Here is a 23,960-nt window from a genome sequence, read left to right as displayed (position 1 = left end):
ACATACATTTATTTTGCTGAAGGATCAGAAACCAGCTGGCTGGGTGCTGGGTCGGTTTTAAGCAACAATAAATAGTTATCCTTGTCTGAGGGGGATGTAAACTAACTCTTGCTGCAATTGTTGTTTTTTTTCCCCCAATACTGCTAAAATAACGTTAAAATATTCTTCATAAGGTTTAGTGTTTAACTTTTATTAGTTTTTATATTAACTTTTAAACAAAGTAAATAAATGAAGTCATACATACACAGAAACATTTCCAGTGTCATCCTTGGCTTAGAACGGAAACAGAAACTATAAAAATTATAAAAATAAATTCAGAAACATAACCTTACCTTTTAGCTACTACTTTGTGCAGGCGATTTTTAAAAAGTGCAGTGCCTCGTACAATGTTGCTGTACATGTGCATTTAAGAACCTAAATTGCAGACCAAGTGTTAGCAGGCAGTTCACACTACCTCAACAACAACATAACTTGTAGTGGGTAAAAACTCAAAGTTGTCAAGTGTTGGTTAAAAAGAACAACTGGTTCTTATCATATTCTCTAATAATTGCAATAAAAGCAAAAATGGAAAATCTGATATTTTAAGAAATCCTGATTATGATTATGTTCAACTTCTACAGTTTATTGTGCAATAAAATATTTGCTTCCAGAAAAATATTTCTTTTTTTTCCAAAGTTACATGTTCATCATGACATGGAATGTATATCTCCATACAAAAGCCATACAATTCCTTAGAAAGAAAAAACATACAACAAAAAAATGAATAAATAAAAACAGGTTGTTTTATGCAGCAGGGAAGAAGCAACAAAGTTAACAAATATACATATGATTATAGCCAAATGTAAAAATGAGTGTAGAGTTTATATAACTATTCTTTCTTCCATGTAGGGGAGTGGGGTTCAAGATATTGAAGAAAGAGAAAACAAACACTATCTACTCCAAAATATTAGATGGCAAAGATCACTAATTCTCACTAAATATTCTCTTTTTTTTTTAAACCCAATATATTCTTAATTTTGTTTATTTTTAAAGCATGATGTTTGATAGTGCAGTGGATCTTTTGTTTTTAATGCTTTTTTACATTGGTAGCAACTGTTGAAGGGGTTGGGCATTTAGACCTTACAGCCTGAGGCAGAGAGAAAGGAAGGCATTCATATTATAAACAGTTATAAACACTCAAAAATATGTTTTTGATTACAAATGCATTAATGCATTAAAAATGCATTAAACTAATGTAAAGGCTGATTAGCTATTTTTTGAGTTTAATATTTTGAGTTTCAGATCTGTATTATCTGTTTTGGGGTTAAAGGGGATGGGACCAAAATCTCAGCAGCTCCAGATCTTGCCCTGCAAAACAATGGCTCCAACCACATCATATGAGTGCAGAAATTTAGTGATGCTATAGTGGGAATTGAATAAGAGTAGGTCCATTTGGAATCTTTGAAGAGGGGTACAATACAAAAACTCAGGGTGGTATTATTCTTGTATTTTATTGATATACTGCATCAACACAATAAATTTATAGATGCTTAAAAATAAACGTTTGCAGATCTGTGCTTCATTCCAAAGATTGCTCTAAAAGAAAAGCACAAGTTTCTTTCCTTACCAGAATGAGAGCATACAGTGCACTCTACATATTATTTATATTGTTTAATTGATTTATTATTTATGAGTTGAGTTTTTAGACCTCTGACATGGTGTCTTTAAACTGTATCATAGTGAATAACACACCCCTTCTTCTGTCAAAAGTCTAAATAGTTATGAAATGCAATAATGTTAATTCATATAACTACAGTGCTGAGAGTTATCACAACCACACATTGATACAGAAAACCAAACTTTGCACTTCAGGTTGTGTCCTATATGCACCTATACTGACGGATAATCGCTAGGTTAAAACGTTTGGATGTGACACATCATGCTGTAATAAACGCTGGAGCAGAGAGCATATCCTTGAGACAGCGTGACTTTAAAACACTGGACTGTAACACGGTCAGATAAAAGGAGAAAGTACATTGTTCATTTCCTGATGAAGAAGAGCTGACGTTGTACTTTCTTCAACAGGCGAGGGGTGTTTCCAGTCCAGGAGAGATCAGAGGAGATGCGGATGCTCTTCCACTTTCAGCTGTCCAGACCCTCCACCACTTCCCACAGCATACATGGAGAAGAGCGTGTTCAGTCCTCCGGGACTTCCAGTAATCCACTGACCACCACTGTTTCAGATGTTGGACCTGATCGACCTCACCAAAAAGAAGCGTTTGTGGTACTTTGTTGGGGTAGTTTGTGTATTTCTCCAGAAATCTACAGTATAGCCACAATATAGGGATTTTGTCGCAACGAACATGCCAGAGGTTCCATAGCTAAAATAAACAAAATCGGGGACAAGGGGCAACCTTGTCTCACCCCCGATTTGATCTTGATTGGAGGTGTAAGCCTGCCGTTTACCAATACAGCACTGGCACAATTATTGTATTGGAGATGAATCCATTTTTGAAAATTCCCACCAAACCATAGTCTTAAAACTTCTTTTAAATAAGAGTGACTTACACTATCTAAGGCTTTTTCCAAGTCAATCCCCAAAATACATAGAGGATGCTTCCGTTCTTTACAATAAAGATAACAGTCTCTTAAAAAAAACCTAGGCTATCCGTTATTTTACGTCCTACTACTCCACAAGTTTGTTCCATCCCAATTAAGTTTCCCACAACTGACTGTAGTCGAAAGTATAAAGCTTTGGACAATATTTTAACATCAACCCCAAGCAGAGTTAATGGTCTCCAATTTTTGGGCTCAGTTGACCGCAGTCATGTGGGTGGGTGTCAGCTTCATTCACCTCTTTGAGATCTGTGGAGTCAGTGGATCCACTGTCGCACAAAACACGCGGATCTTTTTCCTGGTTGGAAAGGCTGGAGCTAGAGAAAAAAACACGCCTCGGTAGCTGAACGTTGCCCCATAAAGAACAGCGGCTGCTTCTTTTGGACACAATGAGGCAGGTTTTGCCCACTCCAGCTGGGTTCGGTCCTTGGTTGTGACCCTGGTAACCCCACGCCACGCTGACAGCGCTCCAAGTAAGGTACTGCAACGCTCATGGCTGGGTTCCTGCTACGCGCATCATGTCCCGCTGCTGCTGTCCCTACAACCAATCAGATCGCCAGACGCTCTCATCACAGAGGAAGACGGCTCCTCGTCACGATCGGGCAAGGAAGAAGGGTGCGTGTGGTCGTGGTTCTGCACAAACAAGCCCTTTACCTGCAACCTGTCATGCTGCTGATAAAACTAGAAGATGTCTCTGCTGAGGGTTCCCAGGAGGAAGCAGATCCTGAGCGTCCTGGAGAGCACCCCGCTCCCACTGAGGACTCCGACAGCGAACATGAGTCCACCAAGAAGCCAAGAAAGGAGAAGGTGGTGGCCATGCTGACAGAGGAGGAAGAAGAATCCATGGTGGAGTGGCTGAAGACCAACCCCATTCTCTACAACCGCAAGCTGAAAAGCTACAAAGACACCAACAGGAAGGAGGCTCTGTGGCGTGAGATGGCTGGTCAGATGGGCCAGGACATCCTCATCCTGAAGACCTGGTACACCAGCCTGCGCACCAGGTACGGCCGCCTGAAGAAGCTCTGTGCAGAGAAGCAGTCCTCTGGGTTGACGGAGCGTGACTCCTGGATACTAAAATGCTTTGAGTTCCTGGCACCACACATTCTTCCAGTCCTGAAGAGGAGAGGGGTCAGTGAAACTAGACATTGTCATTTACATTGCCAACGGAAAGTATTTACACCCCTTCATTTTTCCACATTTTGCTGCTCCAGGCTTTTTCTAAAATAGATCATTTTTCCCTACAAATATCTACACACTGCACCCCTTAATCAAAAGGCAAAGAGGGTTTTATAAAGATGTTCAGTTTTATTTTTATTGTAAATAACTGGTTAGATTAGTGTTCCATAAGTATTTACACCCATTACTAAATATTTTTGCTAAAACGCTTTTGGCAGAAATTAACACCTCCAGTCTGTCCAAGCTTGGCACGTCTGTTTTGGGGGAATTTTCTTCCATTCTTCTCCTCAGATCCTCTGAAGCTCCATCAGGTTGGATGGGTAGTGTTGATAAATGTTTATCGAGACTTTGATCTCCAAACAACTGTGATTTAGGTTTACATTATATTACATAGTATTATTCTAGTTTATTTTACCGTGTGTCCTTAGTCTATGAACTATTTTTAGCAGCTGCAGTACTTGACAAACTTGGCCCTTGTGGACTGTTAGTGTTTGTAGACAGTTGGTTGTTCAACAGTAATTGAATATATTTTTTCAAAACAGTATCTTGTGTTGAGTCTTTATTACCCAATACATATATACATAATTACATAAATACCATACTCTGGCCTTTTTCAACTCTAAGCAGACCAGTTCCTGCCACAAAAAAAACATCCCAACAGCATGATGCTACCGCCACCATGCTCCACAGTAGGGATGATGTTACCTGGGTGATAAACAGTGCCTGTTTTTCTCCAGGCATGGATTTCTGGCTAAGAAGTTGTATTGTTGTTTCATCAAACCAGAGAATTGAGTTTTTCCTGGTCTAACAAGGTGCATTTGTATAAAATTTAATCAGACTTAACGTGTGCTTTTTAGTGAGGAGTGGCTTCCTTCTGGTCTCTACCATAAAGCCCTGACATGTGATGTATGTTAGCAACGGTCTACCTTCGAAAGAGTTATATCTGCACAAGGGAACACTGGAGCCCTGCCTGAATGACCACTGACCAAGAGCCTGATTTCTGGATGATTTGATCAGGTGGGCCAAACCTATCTAGGGCCCTGATGGCTCCATACTTCTTCTATTTCCAAATAACAGAGACCGATGTATACCGATGTAACAGAGTGGATGTATCTGCTGAAAAGCGGTGTATACATCCACCAGATTTGTGCCTCTGTTCAATCCAGTCAGGCATATTACATTGATTTTATTGCTTGGTTTCTGCCCTAATATACGTTATACCTTACATAGACAAGCCTGTTGTATTATAAATCTTGTCGAAGTGATAGTAGACCCAGACTCCGATCAAGCTGCAGAAGCCTCTCAAGAATGATTAGAGAAGATACAATCTGCCTGAGCTTAATTTTTTTTTTTTGTCATAGCAGGCGTAAATACTTATGTGCCTATTCTTTTTAAATAAATGTCTACATAATCGTTTACAAATGTAGAAATATGTTCTCACTTTGTCATTATTGGCTATTTTGTCCAGATTTTCTTTCTAGAAAACTACTGTACACCTAAATCAGTTTCAGAGTAAGTCTAATGGACTAGAATGTGCAAGAAGTGAAGGGTTACTAATATTTTCTGGTACCACTATACATGTAACCAGTGCTTATTTATATTGTTCTAAGTTTCAAGTGTGCAATTTTCTGTGTCCTTTTCAGAAGAGAAGGAAGGTGGGTGTTAACACCATCTCTGCCACTCTGAACGCCCCTTCTTACAATGCCAGTCTGCCTGCTCCCTGTCCCAAGTCAGTTAAGTCCCATTCCATGACCCCCGTGAGTAGCAACCCTACCACCAGGCAAGCTTCTGTGGGTCTAATCATCCTGCTGAACATTCTCAGCAGTTCCTGGTCCTACAACAGCAAGAGCTCCCCGATCAGCGAAGACCAGAAGGTGACAAGGAACGAGACGCGTTTGCAGAGTGGCTCCGGTCAGCCATGCACAACTTTGAGCACTCCATCTGGAGGAGGTGCCAGCGTGAGCTGACTGACGTAATGTACAGATTTATCGCAGAGAATGATGCTCTGAGGGTCGACGGCCAGCCTCTCTGTCAGTTTTCTGCTGGTCCGACCAGCCAGGGAAGATTCCCAACAGAGCAAAATGACCAGGAAGAATATAAGTGGCAGCCAAAATAAGAGATAATGAGGCTTTCCATATTCTAAAGGAAATAGCTTCAATACTTCATTTATCATCTCCTTTAGTGCAAAAGAAGTAGTCTTGAAAAGTAGGAAATTTGCTATTATTACATTCCAGTCTTGAATTAGTATGTAAAGAAAAAAGTTCTTATATTGATTATTAAAAAGAAAAATAACTTGAATTTTGATCCACAATAAAGGCATCAAAGGTCACAATGCTGCAATTCAAATAATCTGGATTTAGTGTAACAGACATGGGCTGCTTTGAGTTGCCTGGTATCATAACTGAGTAAAAGACAGTTTGATTTTATCACAGAATTAAAACCAATAATAAACAAAAAGAAATTCAACACTTATTCCTGGTGCTGCTAAAATAACACCGATTATAGTTTTTTTGACACAAAGAAAAAAAATATAAATACTAGATGCAACTTTTTACAGTCAGAAAACTCCACGCTTTAACTAAATCTCATTAAAAGGACTTTGAACAGTAGGAACTACGTGAGATTTTAGCAGCCTTGAAACAGTATGTTTCAAAAACCTTCGTATGCCCAGAAACTGGTCCTCAACCCATGCCTAGTAGAGCAAATCTGTGCAGATTCTTAAACCCGGCTGTTACAGATTTTGGAGAAGATCTGATTTGAGTTGGTCCCGAAGCCTGGGAGGAAAAAATAGCTGAAATATCCCTTTACCTCTGCTGAGCTGGTAGCTGATTTGAGCATTGGGTTGTTTCATGACTTGTACGTACAGATAATTAAGCCCAAGTATGTAAATGTTTTTTTTTTTTACCACAATGCCCTGAATGTTACAGAAAATGTATAAATTCGAGTCAGGAAAACCATAATATTTAAAATAGGAACCATCCTTTAAAAAGCAAAGATTTTTCCCTGAACATAATCATTTCAATCAGCCAAAGTATCAGGAAATCAAGTTAATGAGCGGCCTTGTGAGGACGTCTGCCAGTTTGTAGCAGTAATTTCCACAATGACCAACCCTGATCCTGATGTAGTATTAAACACCATCGTATTTGACCAATGTATATAAACCAGCCTCACTAAAACACTGTAATAAAATGACAGACAACAGATTTCTTTTTAAACGGCTGTAGTCTCACATAAACAACCCTTTGGAGTAGGTGTAGGATTCTAGCCACAGCACTTTTCCAAGTATTTTCTACCAACTTTCCTCAGCTGTCATTTTCTAAATAAAATGTGTTCAGGAAAGGTTTTAACTATTTGACAGTGGTGAATACTATATTATTTACGATTACTGTGGTAAGTATGTATTTTAGTACAATATTTAATGGATATGTTTTAAAAAACAGCGATAAATGTTTTTATTAAATGCAATCAGACTCGGATGTTGGTCACTTTAATTTATTTCCTTAATTTTACTCCTATTTTCAGCCAAGAGCTAAAAACAACACTTCTGTACAAACCAGCAGCAGAGGTATGTGATCACCCAGAATGCAAAGCTTTCTCTTAAATTAAAATGAAAATCTAAGGTAAAAACATAAAACTGAATATTGGTCATCCTTGTGCACTCTACAGAAACAACAGTAAAGTTCATATAGAGAACTGAGTTGTTGCTCTCTCACATACACATCTCACGACACACAGAACTCTAAAAAACATAACATATCGATTTGTGCCTGCAGCAGTCCAGTTCAGGGCCGAAGCTTTTCTGGTCTCAGTTAAACCAAACTGTGTTGAGCTGTGTCTGTTTTTTGATGCTGGTGTCCAACTTGAGGACCTCCCTGATCGCCATGGTAGCATAGGTTGAGGGAGGCAGGGAAAACTCCATCCGCAGAGCTCGATACTTCCCCTCTGTAGGAAGGAATCAGACCAGCAGCACAGGTCATCTCTCATATTAAATATTTTTATTAATGTCTCCAGTTGAAACTGGTTCTAATCTTGACATCATTCATTATGATCTGCTAGAACACAGTTACAATGATGCCTCGGGTTGATATAAGCAGTTTTTAAATCACAGAACAGGATGTCTTTGTCCGCCAATATCGATCTGAGGCCCAGTTCAATATGTCTTAACAAGTAATGCGTTGTATATACAGTTAATAAACACAGTCTACATTAGTATTGTGGTTGTATGGCACTTAATTCACTCTCAAATGACTTTCAGGGTGCTGTAGACTATCAGTTTTTTGCAACAGATTTAGTCTCAACTGGAGTTTTTTTTAGGTCGGTCTTAATATTCTGCTGCAACATGACTTAACTAGGTTAAGAAAGCTACTATACTGTTCTGATAATACCTCAAACAGGTGCAGCTTTAGGTTTTTTTCTAACTATATCCGACTTGACACAGCTGTTTTCATGTGGATCAGTTTACTGGAGTGCCACACTAATGCTAGCATGTTTACTCTGTTTTAATACAACTTATTGATCATTTCTCTAATTACACATTTCAATGCAGCTCCAGGTGGTAATTATGTGTGGACGTAAGGTACTGACAAAGTTGTTTCTCCAGCTTCTTAAACTTGGTGCTTTTCTTTGACCATCTTAAAATTTAATAAGTAGTGTTTCAGCAGCTCTCTCTGTACCTCTTGCAGGAGAAAAATGGATATGAGCTCAGTGCCCAGAGCTGCAACAGCCATTACAGCCTTTCGCTGTGAACATCATTATAATAGGTCAAAAACAGACAGTCAAGGATAATCTACACTTTTTTAGACATGTAGGCGTAAATAGGACATCATTTTACAAAACTGGCTACAAAAAGCAGCTTGGGGTATGGGTGACATAATGCACCAACTACAGGTATCAGTTTCGTTTTATCAGGAAGCTTTGATTGAAACACTATACCTTTTTTTATTTTGTAGCACTAGAAGCCTTTATGCCACAGCATACAGACAGGCTGCAGCGGGGGCCCATACGTTTTTGTGTGTTTTAGACTGTCTCAGTAAAACTGTATTTACAATATCTTCTGTTCAAAGAAGGTCTAAAACAAACAGACCTTTGTTGAAGACAGGAGCAGGTTTATTCTCCAATTTCTCAAAATCACTGTGCACCAGAGAGATCCGAGGGTTGTCATAGTTAATCACCTCCCTGCAACAAAACAACAGAGCATCAGTTTCTACACCAAGACCTTTCTTAATAAATTCAAGTATAAATCACTGTAGCATACAAAAACACTGTCAAAATGCTTAACTATCTTAACTATCAGGAGGCTTGAACAACCGTGACACTTACGGTTAAGAACATCTTAACTAAAAAAAGAAAAACAGGAAATCCTGCTAACCAGCTGACATCAGTGGGTCTGATGATGATGCGTCTGTAGGCTCCTGCCAAAGAGTAGTCCTTCACTTTGTGCCTCATGTTGTTGAGGTCCAGGCCGTCTGCAGAGAGCAGCTCTCCATATCCGTCACCAACTGACAGAACCAAGACAAATACAGATGTTACAACTTTCAAGTTAATCTAAATTACTTTAGTTTTACTTCATGGGGATTTACTCATCTAGATATTAATTCATTAAGTGGATATAATAATTACATTTTTCTCACAGCCTCTTTATTTCCACCAATAAGGCATAAGATTATGACCCGTCTAATATGGTGTTGGTCCCCATTTTGCTTCTAAACAGACCTGACCCGTCGAGGCACTGAAGTCACTAGGCCCCTGAAGGTGTGCTGGGGAATCTAGCACCAAGGTGATAGCTACAGGTCCTTGAAATGACTAGGATGGATTGGACTTATTCAGCACATCCCATGGATGCACGATTGGACAGAGATGTGGGGAATCTAGAGGCCAAGTCAACACCACAGCTTGCTGTTGGCTTCATAAAAACTTCTGCTTTGTGGCGTGGCTCATTATCCTGCTGAAAGATGCCGCAGCCATCAGGGATTAGTGCTTCTAACCAAACCAGTCAGCAGCTATGCAGCCATCAGCAATAAGCCTTGGTGATCCATGATCCTGTTGCTGGTTCACCACCAAGGTTCTTTTCCAGGAATGTTGCATTTAATTTAGATTAAACTTGCCCTCCGTTCTGGTGTCCAAAAATTAATTAACAGAATATTACTCCTGAAGTCCTAGTTTTCACGTGTTTGTCTTACAGAGCAAAGTTTTTCTCCATGAATTGTCCATCCTCTTCCTGATTATACAGGCGACAGTATTAAATGCCTTCTGAAGGTTGCGTGATGACGCTTTAGGATTTTTCAGGATGGAGACTTCATTTAGCATCTTTTCATCCACTCAGAAGTCACACCTTGGCATGCTGGCAGTTCTAAGTAAGTAAGCTCTACTTACCAGACTCACTAGTTGCTACAATTCACTCTTACTGCAACAGTCAGGAGCACACTACATCTAAATACGTGAGGGTGTAAGTGGAAAACCCTGCATTGAAATGCTGACTTATCTGAGTGCTATTTTACCCATTTTAACTGGTTATTACATTTTCGAAAAAATATTGTTTTTATCCATTTGAATTCTTTTGTCATACTACTTGAAAAATAATAAAACTGAAAATCATAGAAATGTGTCTTACTGTGGTGGGAAGGGTAGATGACATCATATCCAGGAAGTGGCATCACGATATCATGGATGGAGTGACTCTCGGCCTCCTCTGCAGACAAGACGTGTGCTCTGGCTTCAGGAGCAAACAAAAAGTAAAGAGGATTGAAATGGATTCTTTAATAGCATTTTCCCATAAGAAATCACTTTACAACCAAACTGTCAATTTTAGTTTATACTTTCAGAACAAGAGGAGCAACATCTCTAATGGGGAAAACAAAAACATCAAAGGATTTTTTTAAGCTATTACGCCGTTTGTCTATGTGTGCGTCTACTCATTTCGTTATCATGTCACTAATAAAATGAACACAACTCAAGCACGGATGATGCATTTAAGGGTTACAGAAGGCTTTCTCTAAGTGACCACATCTGGCTAACACCTGTTCAGGATCTGAAATTCACTTCCCTGTTAAACAAAAAAAAAAAAAAAAAAAAAAGGGGACTTACGTCCTCTGAGAACCAGATCCCCCTCCACTGCCTTCAAGCCGAAGGCTTCGATCCTGCGGCTCACCATGGTGTTCCACACCACGCTCTGGTAGCTGTGCACGTACATCAGCCGGTTGTTTCGGGGGATCTAAAGTTTTGACAGAAAGAGCAAATTTTGGAATATATAAAAACACATTCATCAGGAAGGATTTTTCTCTTTTTAATTTTAGTCTGTCAGTGTTAAACCAACAAACCTGTCCAAAAGCAGTGACGATGTTTTTCTTGCCATACATGGACAGGCCACGAAGCAGCTGTCCCTCCACACACCGCTTGTTTGGCAGCTTTTTCAGTGCAGCCTCTGGGTCCTGACTCTTCGCCCACTCCTCCCTGCAGTGAACCAGGTATACTTTCTCTGCTGTAGAAAGTGATCCAGACAAAGAAGTTTTAAGATGTCTGGTGTTGTATTTTTTTTTTTTATTTTCACTAACAAACATACACTGGAAATAAAAGCACAGATGGGTTACCAAGTCTGGATTTACACAGCAGAATTTCACTAAATACAAGTTTAAAAAGCCACTAAAGAAAAATAAACAGATTTGGCTTTGCGTGCATTTGGGTCGATGGCGTCACAAGACTCAGAAATAGAGCTTATGAGCTGGCATTAATAAATTACATGTGGATGAGTGAGTTAAATAATTCTGAAGTAATTCAGTTGCAAGGCTAAATGTTTTTTAAAGGAAGACATGCAAAATAGACAAATATGATGTACAAAAAAAAAACAACCTTCTAATAAGTGATCAGGTGTTTTAAGCATTATGTGATCTTATCAGAACCATGGAAGCTTGTTATAGGGAGGGTACATTTTATCTTGAATAAAAAATTATTTACAGCAAAACAGTAAATTAAATGCAATTAAATGCTGATATATACATCTAAAGTATATAGGAGTGACTTTAAAGAAAAGTCTGGCAAGTAGCTTTAATGGCTTGACTTTAAAAGCAGAGTTTAGGGAAAAGAAAAAGGTCACCTCCAGGCCGAGGCTTCAGAATCAAATCCACGACTTGATTCCAGTCGTTTCTCAGTATGGCTCTGAAACAGGCAAAATCAGAAAACCTGAGTTCTCCGTCCAATGCAGCTGCATCATAATTCACACCATTCTGTCAGGATTTCTACAAGCAGTTCACCTGCCTACTTGCTGCGTGGGCACGGCGGTGGTGCCGAAGCGCTGCATCCCATAGTAGTTGATGAAGCCAGTCTGCTTGAGGGAAGTCATGGCCTGTTGGACCTGCTCATCTGTTCCTGAGATGTTCCTGATGAGCAAGAACAAAAAGAGCTAAAAATCACAAAGCAGTTTTTATCCAACATGGAAATCAAGTGTTTTATGCAGAATCTTGAGGAGCAATTCATTTCTTTTCAACATTAGTTTTCTATGCTTCTTTTGAACATGGTTGAGTTTTCCTTCATGAGTCCAGTTCTTAGTGCCAGTTGGAGAAGATTGGGCTTTTTGTTGATTAGACACGAAATTCAATCTTTATAACAGGCCTTAATGAATGGAACTGCTTTTTTGCAAACAAACTTCAAAGATAAACTAAATTCTCATTAACTTTATTTCTAGCAGCCCGTTGCAATGACAATTTGTTCCCATTTTCTTCTCTAGGCTAGTTTCTAGTATCAAGATACACCACGGTTTTAAAAATTCACATCTTTTTAATCATTCAGTTCCTACAGTTAAAATTATTTTCAATGTGATGGCAGACGAATGCTTTATGGTTAGATGGAGCATAGCACAGAGTTTTGCAAAACAGACAAATATGGTAATATTTGGTTGCAGTATCGCGACTATGCGCACAGCGAGGGGCGGACTGGCAATTTCTCCAGAACTGCCACTCAGTCCAGGACTGCCTGTCTTCCTCGTTCATTAAAAAGTTACGCTAAAGGCCTCTATCAGGGCTACAAGTCTGCCGCCTGTCTGCGCACAGGAACAGGTGAAAGCAGCGCAGCATAACCCAGGCTGAAGTTAACAATAAAACCTGACACCTCAATGAAAATGGGCTAATTGTTATTTACAGCTAATTACTTATAGTCATCCAGACACCAGGTGGAATATTCTAACTGATAAGCCTCATTCAGCTTGTCATGGTGAGGGACAGAAAACAGAAGACATTTTACTTGAGCTACAGCAAATCGAACCCTTCCTAATACCTTTTCTCTACAGAAAGTGTCTAACAGTAAATATTGCACTAATGGCTCATACACGTTCGTGATCAAATTAAAGAAAAAAAATGGTAATTTCTCATCTGTCCAGGAGGGGAAATGATGAACCGTTAGTCGACTGCATACACAAGGAGGAAAACTCATCTCCTTGGACATAGAACCTCTGTGGGTTTCACCTGCGCCGGGTGTCGGCGTAGTCTTCGATCGGTAAATAAATCTCCTTATCTTCTCGTATCAGACAGATTTCCAACTTTGGCCTTGTGGAGCAAAAGTTCGCCTGCGAGCTTTTGTCTCTCAGATATGCGGCTCCGTTGCGCTGTCTTTTGAGACAGGCGGGAAATGGCAATGAAACTCCGCATCTCAGCCGGTTTATGCTCCCAGTGACGTCAGCGCTGCGAAGTCTGTTGAACTGCGTGTGTCACAATGTGCGACCAAAATGGATGGCCCCAACACTATCAGTGTTTCCACTTTCACTGCTCTCACTAATCCCCATAAAGATATGTCCGCATAGTCCTTAACATAGTCCTATAAACGTGCTAAAATGTGTCTTCATTCTCCCAACTGGTAATGCTAAGATGGTAGCCACCATTAGTCCTGCTGTGTTTACAATATAGCTTGTTCTATTCGTCCGACAATCGGCCATAGAACGCCACTAACACTCATACACAAAGTAATATTTGTATTAGTGCTATAAGAAGGGTTGCCAAATAGCGCTCCCGCCATTATTTCCTTTTGTGAGCTAAATTGGTAATTCCCGATGTGACAACACCAAGCCTGCCATCCATCCGCCTGAGGTTCAAAGTGCAGAGGCAGATTCTGTTTTTGGTGTGTCACAATGATATTTTTAGTGGCCCTCATACGATGCTTACAATATTAAATGAAAAATACCCACAATAACCAAGTAGGCTATGACAGAACCTTGAGCCATTAAGTCATGATGCCAATTGATCTTCTAAAGAAAAAAAAAAAAAAGAGCCATTGCCAATGGCTAGGCGTACAAAAACCCCTGAAGATACGGTTTGAAACAGCTTCTTTGTAAGTTGTCAGGTACGTTCAGCTAACATTTGCTCATTCTTAACATGTAGGAAACAATTTACTCCAAATCTGAATATTTTATTCCACTAGACCCTAGGATTTCAGTAAAAGTTATGCTCTTATATGCTGATGCTTCACCGTTTACCCTATTTCTTCATGTACATGGTGACTACCATTATCACTATTGTTAATAAAGACCAATATTAAGTGGCTTATCAAAAATAAACAACTATTCCTTAGGACTGACTAAACAAATCAATCATCTTCGCAGCTTAAAGTTTTAAAAGGCTTTTGAAGAAAAATAGACAAATAATCCATACAAGGGGTTGGTTATTTCATCCCATCAACATTTCATACTTTGATGAGCTTGGTCGTTTTGTACCCGACTTTTTCAGCAATAGAGAGGAGAGGATTTGCATAGAACAGTGCATTGCCATTGGGCACTCTGTGACTCAAATTAATTTTCTGTAATCCACTCATGGTCAACTTTAAGGAAATATTCAATGAATTAAAATATGCGTTCCGATGAGGCTCGCTTTTGAAAATAACCTTAAAGCAGGTCTTAAACATACTTTTCATTATGCCCACATTTCTGTATTAAAGGTGTTTTTATTGGACTGATCTAATATTCTAATCTTAAATTTTGTGTTTTCATTAGTTGTTAGAAGAAATAAAGGCTTGAAACCATCAGTGTGTGTAATTAATCTATATAATGTACTCGTAGTCTTCCGCTTATCCAGGACCGGGTCGCGGGGGCAGCAGACTCAGCAGAGACGCCCAGACGTCCCTCTCCCCAGACACCTCCTCCAGCTCCTCCGGGTGGACCCCAAGGCGTTCCCAGGCCAGCCAAGAGACATAGTCCCTCCAGCGTGTCCTGGGCCGTCCCCTGGGCCTCCTCCCGGTGGGACGTGCCTGGAACACCTCCCGAGGAAGGCGTCCAGGAGGCATCCGGTATAGATGCCCAAGCCACCTCAACTGGCTCCTCTCGATGTGGAGGAGCAGCGGCTCTACTCCGAGCACCTCCCGGATGGCCGAGCTCCTCACCCTATCTCTAAGGGAGTGACCGGCCACCCTACGGAGGAAGCTCATTTCAGCCGCTTGTATCCAGGATCTCAATCTTTCAGTCATGACCCAAAGTTCATGGCCATAGGTGAGGGTAGGAACGTAGACCGACCGTTAAATTGAGAGCTTTGCTTTTCGTCTCGGCTCTCTCTTCACTACAACGGACTGGCACAGCGCACCCATTACTGTGGCAGCCGCACCGATCCGTCTGTCAATCTCCCGCTCCATTCTTCCCTCACTCGTGAACAAGACCCCGAGATACTTAAACTCCTCCACTTGAGGCAGGAACTCCCCTCCAACCTGAAGAGGACAAGTCACCCTTTTCCGGTCGAGTACCATGGCCTCGGACTTGAAGGAGCTGATCTTCATCCCAGCCGCTTCACACCCGGCTGCGAACCGCCCAAGCTCATGCTGTAGGTCTTGGCTAGAGGGGGCCAGCAGGACCAAGTCATCTGCAAAAAGAAGAGACGAAATCCACTGGTCCCAAACCAGACCCCCTCCGGCCTTTGGCTGCGTCTAGAAATCCTGCCCATAAAAGTTATGAACAGGACCGGTGACAAAGGGCAGCCCTGCTGGAGTCCAACATGCACCGGGAACAGGTCCGACTTAGTGCCGGCAATGCGGACCAAACTCCTGCTCCGCTCGTACAGGGACCGGATGGCCCCTAATAAAGGGCCCCCGATTCCATACTCCTGGAGCACCCCCCACAGGGCATCACGAGTGACACAGTCAAATGCCTTCTCCAGGTCCACAAAACACATGTAAACCAGTTGGGCAAACTCCCATGAACCCTCGAGCACCCTGTAGAGGGTATAGAGCTGGTCCAGTGTTCCACGGCCAGGACGAAAACCACACTGCTCCTCCTGAAGCCGAGGTTCGACTATTGGCCGGACTCACCTCTCCAATACCCTGGCGTAGGCCTTACCAGGGAGGCTGAGGTGTGATCCCCCTGTAGTTGGAACACACCCTCCACCCCAGTCTGCCAGTCCAGAGGCACTGTCCCCGACCGCCACGCAATGTTGAAGAGGCGTGTCAACCATGACAGCCCAACAACATCCAAAGACTTGAGGTACTCAGGGCGGATCTCATCCACCCGCGAAGCCTTGCCACCGCGGAGCTTTTTAACCACCTCGGTGACTTCAGCCTGGGTGATGAAAGAGTCCAACCCCGAGTCCCCAGCCTCTGTTTCCACCACGGAATGCGTGATGGCAGGATTGAGGAGATCCTCGAAGTACTCCTTCCACCACCCGATAATGTCCTCAGTCGAGGTCAGCAGCCTCCCAACCCCACTATAAACAGTGTTGGTGAAGCACTGCTTCCCCCTCCTGAGGCACCGGACGGTTTGCCAGAATCGCTTCGAGGCCAACCGGTAGTCCTTCTCCATGGCCTTACCGAACTCCTCCCAGGCCCGAGTTTTTGCCTCTGCCACAGCCCGGGCCGCAGCACGCTTGGCCTCACGGTACCCGTCAGCCGCCTCAGGAGTCCCACAAGCCAACCACAGCCGATAGGACTCCTTCTTCAGCTTGACAGCGTCCCTTACTGCCGGTGTCCACCACCGGGTCTGGGATTGCTGCCGTGACAGGCACCGCAGACCTTACGGCCGCAGCTACGGGCGGCAGCATCGACAATAGATGCAGAGAACATGGTCCACTCGGACTCTATGTCTCCAATATCCCCCGGGATCTGGTCAAAGCTCTCCCGGAGGTGGGAGTTGAATACATCCCTGGCCGAGGGCTCCGCCAGGGGTTCCCAGCAGACCCTCACTATGCACTTGGGCCTGCCAAGTCTGTCCAGCTTTCTCCTCCTCCAGCGGATCCAACTCACCACCAGGTGATGATCAGTGGACAGCTCAGCCCCTCTCTTCACCAGAGTGTCCAAAACATGCGGCCGAAGGTCTGATGATACGACAACAAAGTCGATCATCAACCTCCTGCCTAGGGTGTCCCGATCACGCCTCTCCAGGTGTCACTGTCGTTTCCCACGTGGCGTTGAAGCCCCCAGCAGAATAATGGAGTCCCTGGGAGGGGCACTATCCAGCACCCCCGACAGGGACACCAAGAAGGCTGGGTACTCCGCACTACCGCTCAGCCTGTAGGCCGAGACGACAGCTGGGGGGCAACAAGCAAACCCACACCAGCCCGCCGCCTCTCCCCGTGGGCCACTTCAGAGTAGAAGAGAGTCCAACCCCTCTCAAGGAGATGAACAAGAATCTATATAATGTCTTTCATTTAATTAAGTTACTAAAATACTTTGCAACAATATTCTCATTTATTGAATTTATCTGCAAGTGATGTCAACCAGCAGGGGGTTGTTCAGAGTTAGTTTGATTAGTTTATAATCCATCATATTGCATAAAGGGTCAACTGGCCCAAAGGGGATCAAAACTACGGTTAACAAAAACAGGATGTAATACAATTTTTTCACATAATATGTAATAAATAAATAGAAAATGCTCAAATGTCATGTTATCTCCATAATTCATCATAAATATCTAATCATTAAGCAAAAAAAAAATCATATGCAACTGTTAAATACATGGGTACTAAACTGTTTGCTTACAGGCATGAAAATGTAACATATAAGTAGGAAAACAGCTACTGAAAACTTTCTATTATTATCTGCTGACCTGATTACCACAGTGAAGTGGTTTCCCTGCAGCTCCCCGAGCTTCAGAGGATGGCTTTTGTAGCAGAAGTTGCCAAGCTTCAGGTTCATGAGGCACTTGTTGAGGTGAGCCAATCTCTCTGCTGTGATCCTACATAAACGGTGGGAAAACAAGAAAACTGATCCCCCAAACCTTCTCCACCGAACAGCAACAGATATGTTTAACAAATTCAATAACACAGCCTTCATATATCAAAATGGCAACCCCGGTAGCAAAGGTCAGCAGCAAAGTGGTTCGAAATAGGATAAAAGTATTTTCTCAAACCATTTTCCACTCACTTGAGCACAGCAATTTCCTGCACTGTGATGGCCCTCTTGTCCTTGGTGCCCATGTAGGAGAACATGTTGGGTCGAAGCCTGAAAAACATGGATATGGACATGATATTTCAACCTTATCACTTACAAATAAAACAAAGTAATTATAATCAAAACCAGACCTGAGGAACTTTGAGAGCACATTGATTGCATCCATGGTATCTTTGTTCTCCTTGTAAAGAGCAAAGTGGCAGTAACTGCCACGATTTTTGGGCCAAAAGTGTTTCCTTGGAGCTTTCGAGGAGACAGAAAAAAATAAATGATTAGAAAAATTCAAAATATATTTTTTTAAATATACAAAATAAACCTTATTCCATCAATAACCTTAAATACGTGTAAGTGTTCAGCAGTGTGGTATAGACCCCTTTCAACGCTTTAACTGCCAAGGGAAAATCTTATACTAATTTAGACTAAATCTTTAAATAAATGATCCGGTTATGCAACATTTGTGATTTTAGTATTTTATACCAAGTAACTCAGTATGAATTTCAACCAGGTCCTCTCTCTCGCGTGGAGAATCAGTTCTTACCTGGAGTTGTTTTGACTTCTATCCACAAGAGAAGAGCAAAAGGAGGATAGAATAATGTTACTAATAGAAGAGGCTCTAACAAACCAAAGGATGAGTTGCCATGTTAGGATGCTGGTCATGCATGGGCCTGGGAGAACTGTGCTCTATTTTAACAGTTTCTATGCATCACAAGTGTTATTTCTCGTAACACTGATTTAATGTCAAAAATATTTGACAAAAATAATAATGAAGCATTACAATAAGTTAATCGGTTGCTCCATAACTAAGAACAGAGTGAGACCTCTGAGCAGAATCATGCAGATGTATTGATCATGCACATGCATAATTTTACTGCATCACATGCAGTGCTTTGCAATCATACTCATTCGCGTTGAACTTTTTCACATTTTTTTCATGTTGCAACCACAAACCTGATGCCAAACACCTGCCGCACTTTGCAATTTTTACTTGCAAGAATCTTCTGTGTATCATTGTCCTTCCTCTTATCTTATGTATCACAAAAGATACATTAAAGGTGTTGGTTGCAAGATGAAAAATGTGAAAAAAGAGATGTGACTACTGAAGGCACTGCAGTTTGGATACAGGTAAAGAGGACATGCGGTAAACTTTATTAATGTAAAAATTGACAATTATGCCCCCATTCTGTCTTCCACACACCTGCTAAAGCCTTCTTCCCTGCAACATGATAAGCCACAATGAACTTGTGACCTTCTTTCTCTTCCGTCTTTGTTTCCAGACCAGGAAACTGATTCTTGATGGCTTTGTGGACAAGCGTTCTTTTCTCCTTCGTATCATCTATTATCTACAGAAGTGAAAACAAAGCTAGAAACATTATGGAGAAATTTCATAAGACTTCAATGCAGTGCTTTGAGCTTTACACTCAAGAGGAGGCTGCTTTAAACTCACCTCGATGGAGACGTTTCCTTCTTTATTCTTGAAGAGCTGCAGCTCACTGAGCTGCTTTTTCTGCTCCTCAGTCAGCACTTCACAATCACTTGGTTGCTCCTCAGTTTCTGCTCCTTCCTAAAAAAACAAAAACATGCACCGCACACAAACACTTAGGATACATCATGTTCATGCAGCGATAAAAAAATATATATACTTGTATTCTACATCGTCAGTTTAGCTAATAGTATTACTATTCTTTTTCAGATTACCACATAAATAAAAGATATGAACAGTGGTAGCTTGTTAATAGGGGGCGCTAGGGCCCCTTATCAAAAATTGCAGGAAAAAAAGTATGGACACGGTACACATAAATTATGAAATAAAAAGTAATTATCACATCTGTCCACTCATAAAATGCATCTGACTTCTGATTTTTCAGCATTCCCATTTCGTTTTGGGTTTATTTGAGGTTATTTTATTGTGTAGGCCTAAATACATCCGTTTCAATGGTGAGGGGGCCCAGCCAAATGAGTGTGTATGCATGTTCTTAAACTTTTGACTTCCATGTGACTTCACCCTGGTTTCTAATTGATCACTTAAAAGATTCTCCTCTGGGTGTAGCTCTTTGCACCTAATCAGCTCATTTTGTGTCATTCTTCATCCAATCAGATTAATCCATGATACCAGTCAATCAAAGTACACTCCTGGAAGCTCAGATGCGCAGGCACGGTTGTCGCACAAACATACAGATGCAAAATTTTTGATCACCAGCCGCCACTGGTAACATATCCTCTTAAATGTGAAATGCATTCAAATGCTCTGACATGGGTTTGGGTCAGGATTAAAAATCACAAATACAGACCAACATGTGAATGGAATTTTAGACTTCACAGATTTTGAAAGATAGACTTTATCGGCTGCAGCAGCTCCTTGTCTGTCTGGGCCGTGTTTGCTCTGCATGCTGACCTCACACAGCTTTTAGTAAAAGGACAGCTGCTCAGTGAGCAGCTAAAACAATAGCGATTGAAATTTATGACATTTCGATTCAAAGCACTAATTTATGAAGCGGAAGAACAACTTTTCCCTCAAGTTTTGTCCACGCACTTTTAACTGGAATGACACCGAAACGAGTTCTGGGCCAAATGATCAAAGAGCCATATCAAAACAGAGAGGAAATAAAAAGTGCAACATAAGCCAAATGAAAACTGTTGCTGTACAGGTCCTTCTCAAAATATTAGCATATTGTGATAAAGTTCATTATTTTCCATAATGTCATGATGAAAATTTAACATTCATATATTTTAGATTCATTGCACACTAACTGAAATATTTCAGGTCTTTTATTGTCTTAATACGGATGATTTTGGCATACAGCTCATGAAAACCCAAAATTCCTATCTCACAAAATTAGCATATCATTAAAAGGGTCTCTAAACGAGCTATGAACCTAATCATCTGAATCAACAAGTTAACTCTAAACACCTGCAAAAGATTCCTGAGACCTTTAAAACTCCCAGCCTGGTTCATCACTCAAAACCCCAATCATGGGTAAGACTGCCGACCTGACTGCTGTCCAGAAGGCCACTATTGACACCCTCAAGCAAGAGGGTAAGACACAGAAAAACATTTCTGAACGAATAGGCTGTTCCCAGAGTGCTGTATCAAGGCACCTCAGTGGGAAGGAAAAAGTGTGACAGAAAACGCTGCACAACGAGAAGAGGTGACCGGACCCTGAGGAAGATTGTGGAGAAGGGCCGATTCCAGACCTTGGGGGACCTGCGGAAGCAGTGGACTGAGTCTGGAGTAGAAACATCCAGAGCCACCGTGCACAGGCGTGTGCAGGAAATGGGCTACAGGTGCCGCATTCCCCAGGTCAAGCCACTTTTGAACCAGAAACAGCGGCAGAAGCGCCTGATTTGGGCTACAGAGAAGCAGCACTGGACTGTTGCTCAGTGGTCCAAAGTACTTTTTTTGGATGAAAGCAAATTCTGCATGTCATTCGGAAATCAAGGTGCCAGAGTCTGGAAGAAGACTGGGGAGAAGGAAATGCCAAAATGCCAGAAGTCCAGTGTCAAGTACCCACAGTCAGTGATGGTCTGGGGTGCCGTGTCAGCTGCTGGTGTTGGTCCACTGTGTTTTATCAAGGGCAGGGTCAATGCAGCTAGCTATCAGGAGATTTTGGAGCACTTCATGCTTCCATCTGCTGAAAAGCTTTATGGAGATGAAGATTTCATTTTTCAGCACGACCTGGCACCTGCTCACAGTGCCAAAACCACTGGTAAATGGTTTACTGACCATGGTATCTCTGTGCTCAATTGGCCTGCCAACTCTCCTGACCTGAACCCCATAGAGAATCTGTGGGATATTGTGAAGAGAACGTTGAGAGACTCAAGACCCAACACTCTGGATGAGCTAAAGGCTGCTATCGAAGCATCCTGGGCCTCCATAAGACCTCAGCAGTGCCACAGGCTGATTGCCTCCATGCCACGCCGCATTGAAGCAGTCATTTCTGCAAAAGGAATCCCGACCAAGTATTGAGTGCATAACTGTACATGATTATTTGAAGGTTGACGTTTTTTGTATTAAAAACACTTTTCTTTTATTGGTCGGATGAAATATGCTAATTTTGTGAGATAGGAATTTTGGGTTTTCATGAGCTGTATGCCACAATCATCCGTATTAAGACAATAAAAGACCTGAAATATTTCAGTTAGTGTGCAATGAATCTAAAATATATGAATGTTAAATTTTCATCATGACATTATGGAAAATAATGAACTTTATCACAATATGCTAATATTTTGAGAAGGACCTGTATGTGTGGACTAAATATCTCTGTTTAGTAAACCAGCACTAGAGAGTCATTGTTGGGTGAAACATTACTAATGAAAAGTAGCATCGTATTTTACTGCACTTTAAAGCAACTGAGTTTTCAAGTACATACATTGGCTGTATTGAAGTACTGGACTGAGACTTTTCTAAATTACTGTTCTGCATTTGGGGGGGGGGGGGGGTGCAACATCCCTATTTAATAGATAATATTTTTGACTACTTGCTGGATGAAAGACAACTGATATCTTACCTCACTGTCTGTTGGGATGGAGAGATCATCTAAATGTACTATCCTTCCTTGTTTGTTGATTTCATTCACAACAAAATCAGAATACCTGAACACAAGCCGTAAGAAAGGACCCTTTTAAGAAACCAAAATAAATCTGTTTGAAATAAACTATATTCATGTACATATTGTTGACGTATACAAGAGGACAACCAGACCTTTCCTTCAGGATTCCTGAGAAACCTTCATGGTCACTGACATACTTCAGGATGCCAACATCTATCTCAGTCAGGCCATGCTTCATCATGTCAGCAAAGCTTTCTCCATCCTCTTCATCACACGCATCTCCTTCCAGCCCCTCCTTACCACCATCGTCTGGGTTGGGAGCATTCCCATTTTCACGATCGCTTTCAACTTTTGGCTTCTTCGTTGGTGTCTCTTCGTCCCTGTCCTGTAGACAGCCTCTCTTCTCTCCAACCAGGGTTGGCTTAGACACAGCCTCCGACTCAGCCATCAGAGCCAAGCTAAGGCAGAGGTAAACATTTTTTAAAGGTTCTGAAATATATTTTCAATGGTGATATATGACAGAAAATGACCAATCGTAGATCTCCAATTGCAATATGAATGAACGAATAAGACTTGGTTGCAGTTGTTGGTAGCTTAATATTTTTAGAGTGCAGTGCATTCATGCCCTGCAATATTGTAATTGTGACGCTGCGTGGACTTATACTGTTCCTGATGTCCACATCTGAGATGCATCTTTCAGTGACCAAGTGTGTACCATCTCGGATAGATGTGCAAGCAAATGTGAAATGAATGCACAACTACTATTATATCGAAGTTTGTAAACTTACTTTTTGTGTTCTCTCAGTCAATTATCCCCTTGGACCTTAGCAGCTCCTCTAAAGTAAATCATTGAAATAAACTGACACAAAGCTAGAAAATATGACACCTACTGTTTAAAAGGCTGTAGCTGGTGGAAAAGAGTGCGGATCTGGAAAACTCTCCTTATCTTCCACCGAAAAATCGCTTGCAGAGACGTCTTGAGGCTGAAAATGGACAAAACCACCACAACGAGTGTAAAACTCAGCAACTAAAGCCAGCTAGTGCTAACGCAGATAAAGCTGGGCCAATCTTTGGAGGACCAAATGTAAAATAAAACGACAAGCGAATAAAAGTGAGCAACGCTGAGATTTAGTGGCTAAACTGAGCCTGTTTACCTGTTTGTGATGATGTCCAGTTGAGTACGGAAAGTGATATGAAACAAACGTCTCCCACACGTGCATGTGTGGGACCCCGGAAACACATCTGAGACCTAAGCCCGCCCCCATCGGCGATTGGCTGGAGGTGCTGTCAATTAAG

General features: G+C 41.6%; 2 protein-coding genes across 5 annotated transcripts; one reads left to right on the top strand and one right to left on the bottom strand.

The window, feature by feature from the left end:
* The first annotated feature begins 182 nt into the window (after positions 1-182).
* Positions 183-6,100, top strand: LOC124858708. 2 transcript variants are annotated; one of them, XM_047350864.1, is made up of 2 exons: positions 183-3,723; positions 5,418-6,100. In XM_047350864.1, the coding sequence occupies exons 1-2, from the start codon at positions 3,088-3,090 to the stop codon at positions 5,736-5,738; spliced, it is 957 nt and encodes a 318-aa protein (XP_047206820.1). In that variant the 5' UTR covers positions 183-3,087; the 3' UTR covers positions 5,739-6,100. The 2 variants fall into 2 exon arrangements, with proteins under 2 accessions (XP_047206820.1, XP_047206813.1); XM_047350857.1 differs by having other exon boundaries at positions 186-3,723; positions 5,415-6,100.
* Positions 6,101-7,247: 1,147 nt separating this feature from the next.
* Positions 7,248-23,960, bottom strand: pus7 (pseudouridine synthase 7). 3 transcript variants are annotated; one of them, XM_047350839.1, is made up of 18 exons: positions 23,819-23,960; positions 23,453-23,647; positions 22,817-23,122; positions 22,623-22,707; positions 19,559-19,675; positions 19,310-19,454; positions 18,653-18,670; positions 18,246-18,357; positions 18,088-18,165; positions 17,771-17,899; positions 12,018-12,143; positions 11,861-11,922; positions 11,088-11,248; positions 10,855-10,981; positions 10,382-10,483; positions 9,140-9,269; positions 8,855-8,946; positions 7,248-7,713 (listed from the first exon to the last, which is right to left on the bottom strand). In XM_047350839.1, exons 3-18 carry the CDS (start codon positions 23,110-23,112, stop codon positions 7,577-7,579), a joined length of 1,917 nt encoding a protein of 638 aa, XP_047206795.1. In that variant the 5' UTR covers positions 23,113-23,122; positions 23,453-23,647; positions 23,819-23,960; the 3' UTR covers positions 7,248-7,576. The 3 variants fall into 3 exon arrangements, with proteins under 3 accessions (XP_047206795.1, XP_047206788.1, XP_047206801.1); XM_047350832.1 differs by having other exon boundaries at positions 23,555-23,647; XM_047350845.1 differs by lacking the exon at positions 18,653-18,670 and having other exon boundaries at positions 23,555-23,647.

This window comes from Girardinichthys multiradiatus, chromosome 2 (genome assembly GCF_021462225.1).
Source record: "Girardinichthys multiradiatus isolate DD_20200921_A chromosome 2, DD_fGirMul_XY1, whole genome shotgun sequence".
Classification (NCBI taxonomy): domain Eukaryota; kingdom Metazoa; phylum Chordata; class Actinopteri; order Cyprinodontiformes; family Goodeidae; genus Girardinichthys; species Girardinichthys multiradiatus.
Note: the sequence above shows the minus strand (reverse complement) of the source record. Positions and strands in the feature narration are given on the sequence as shown.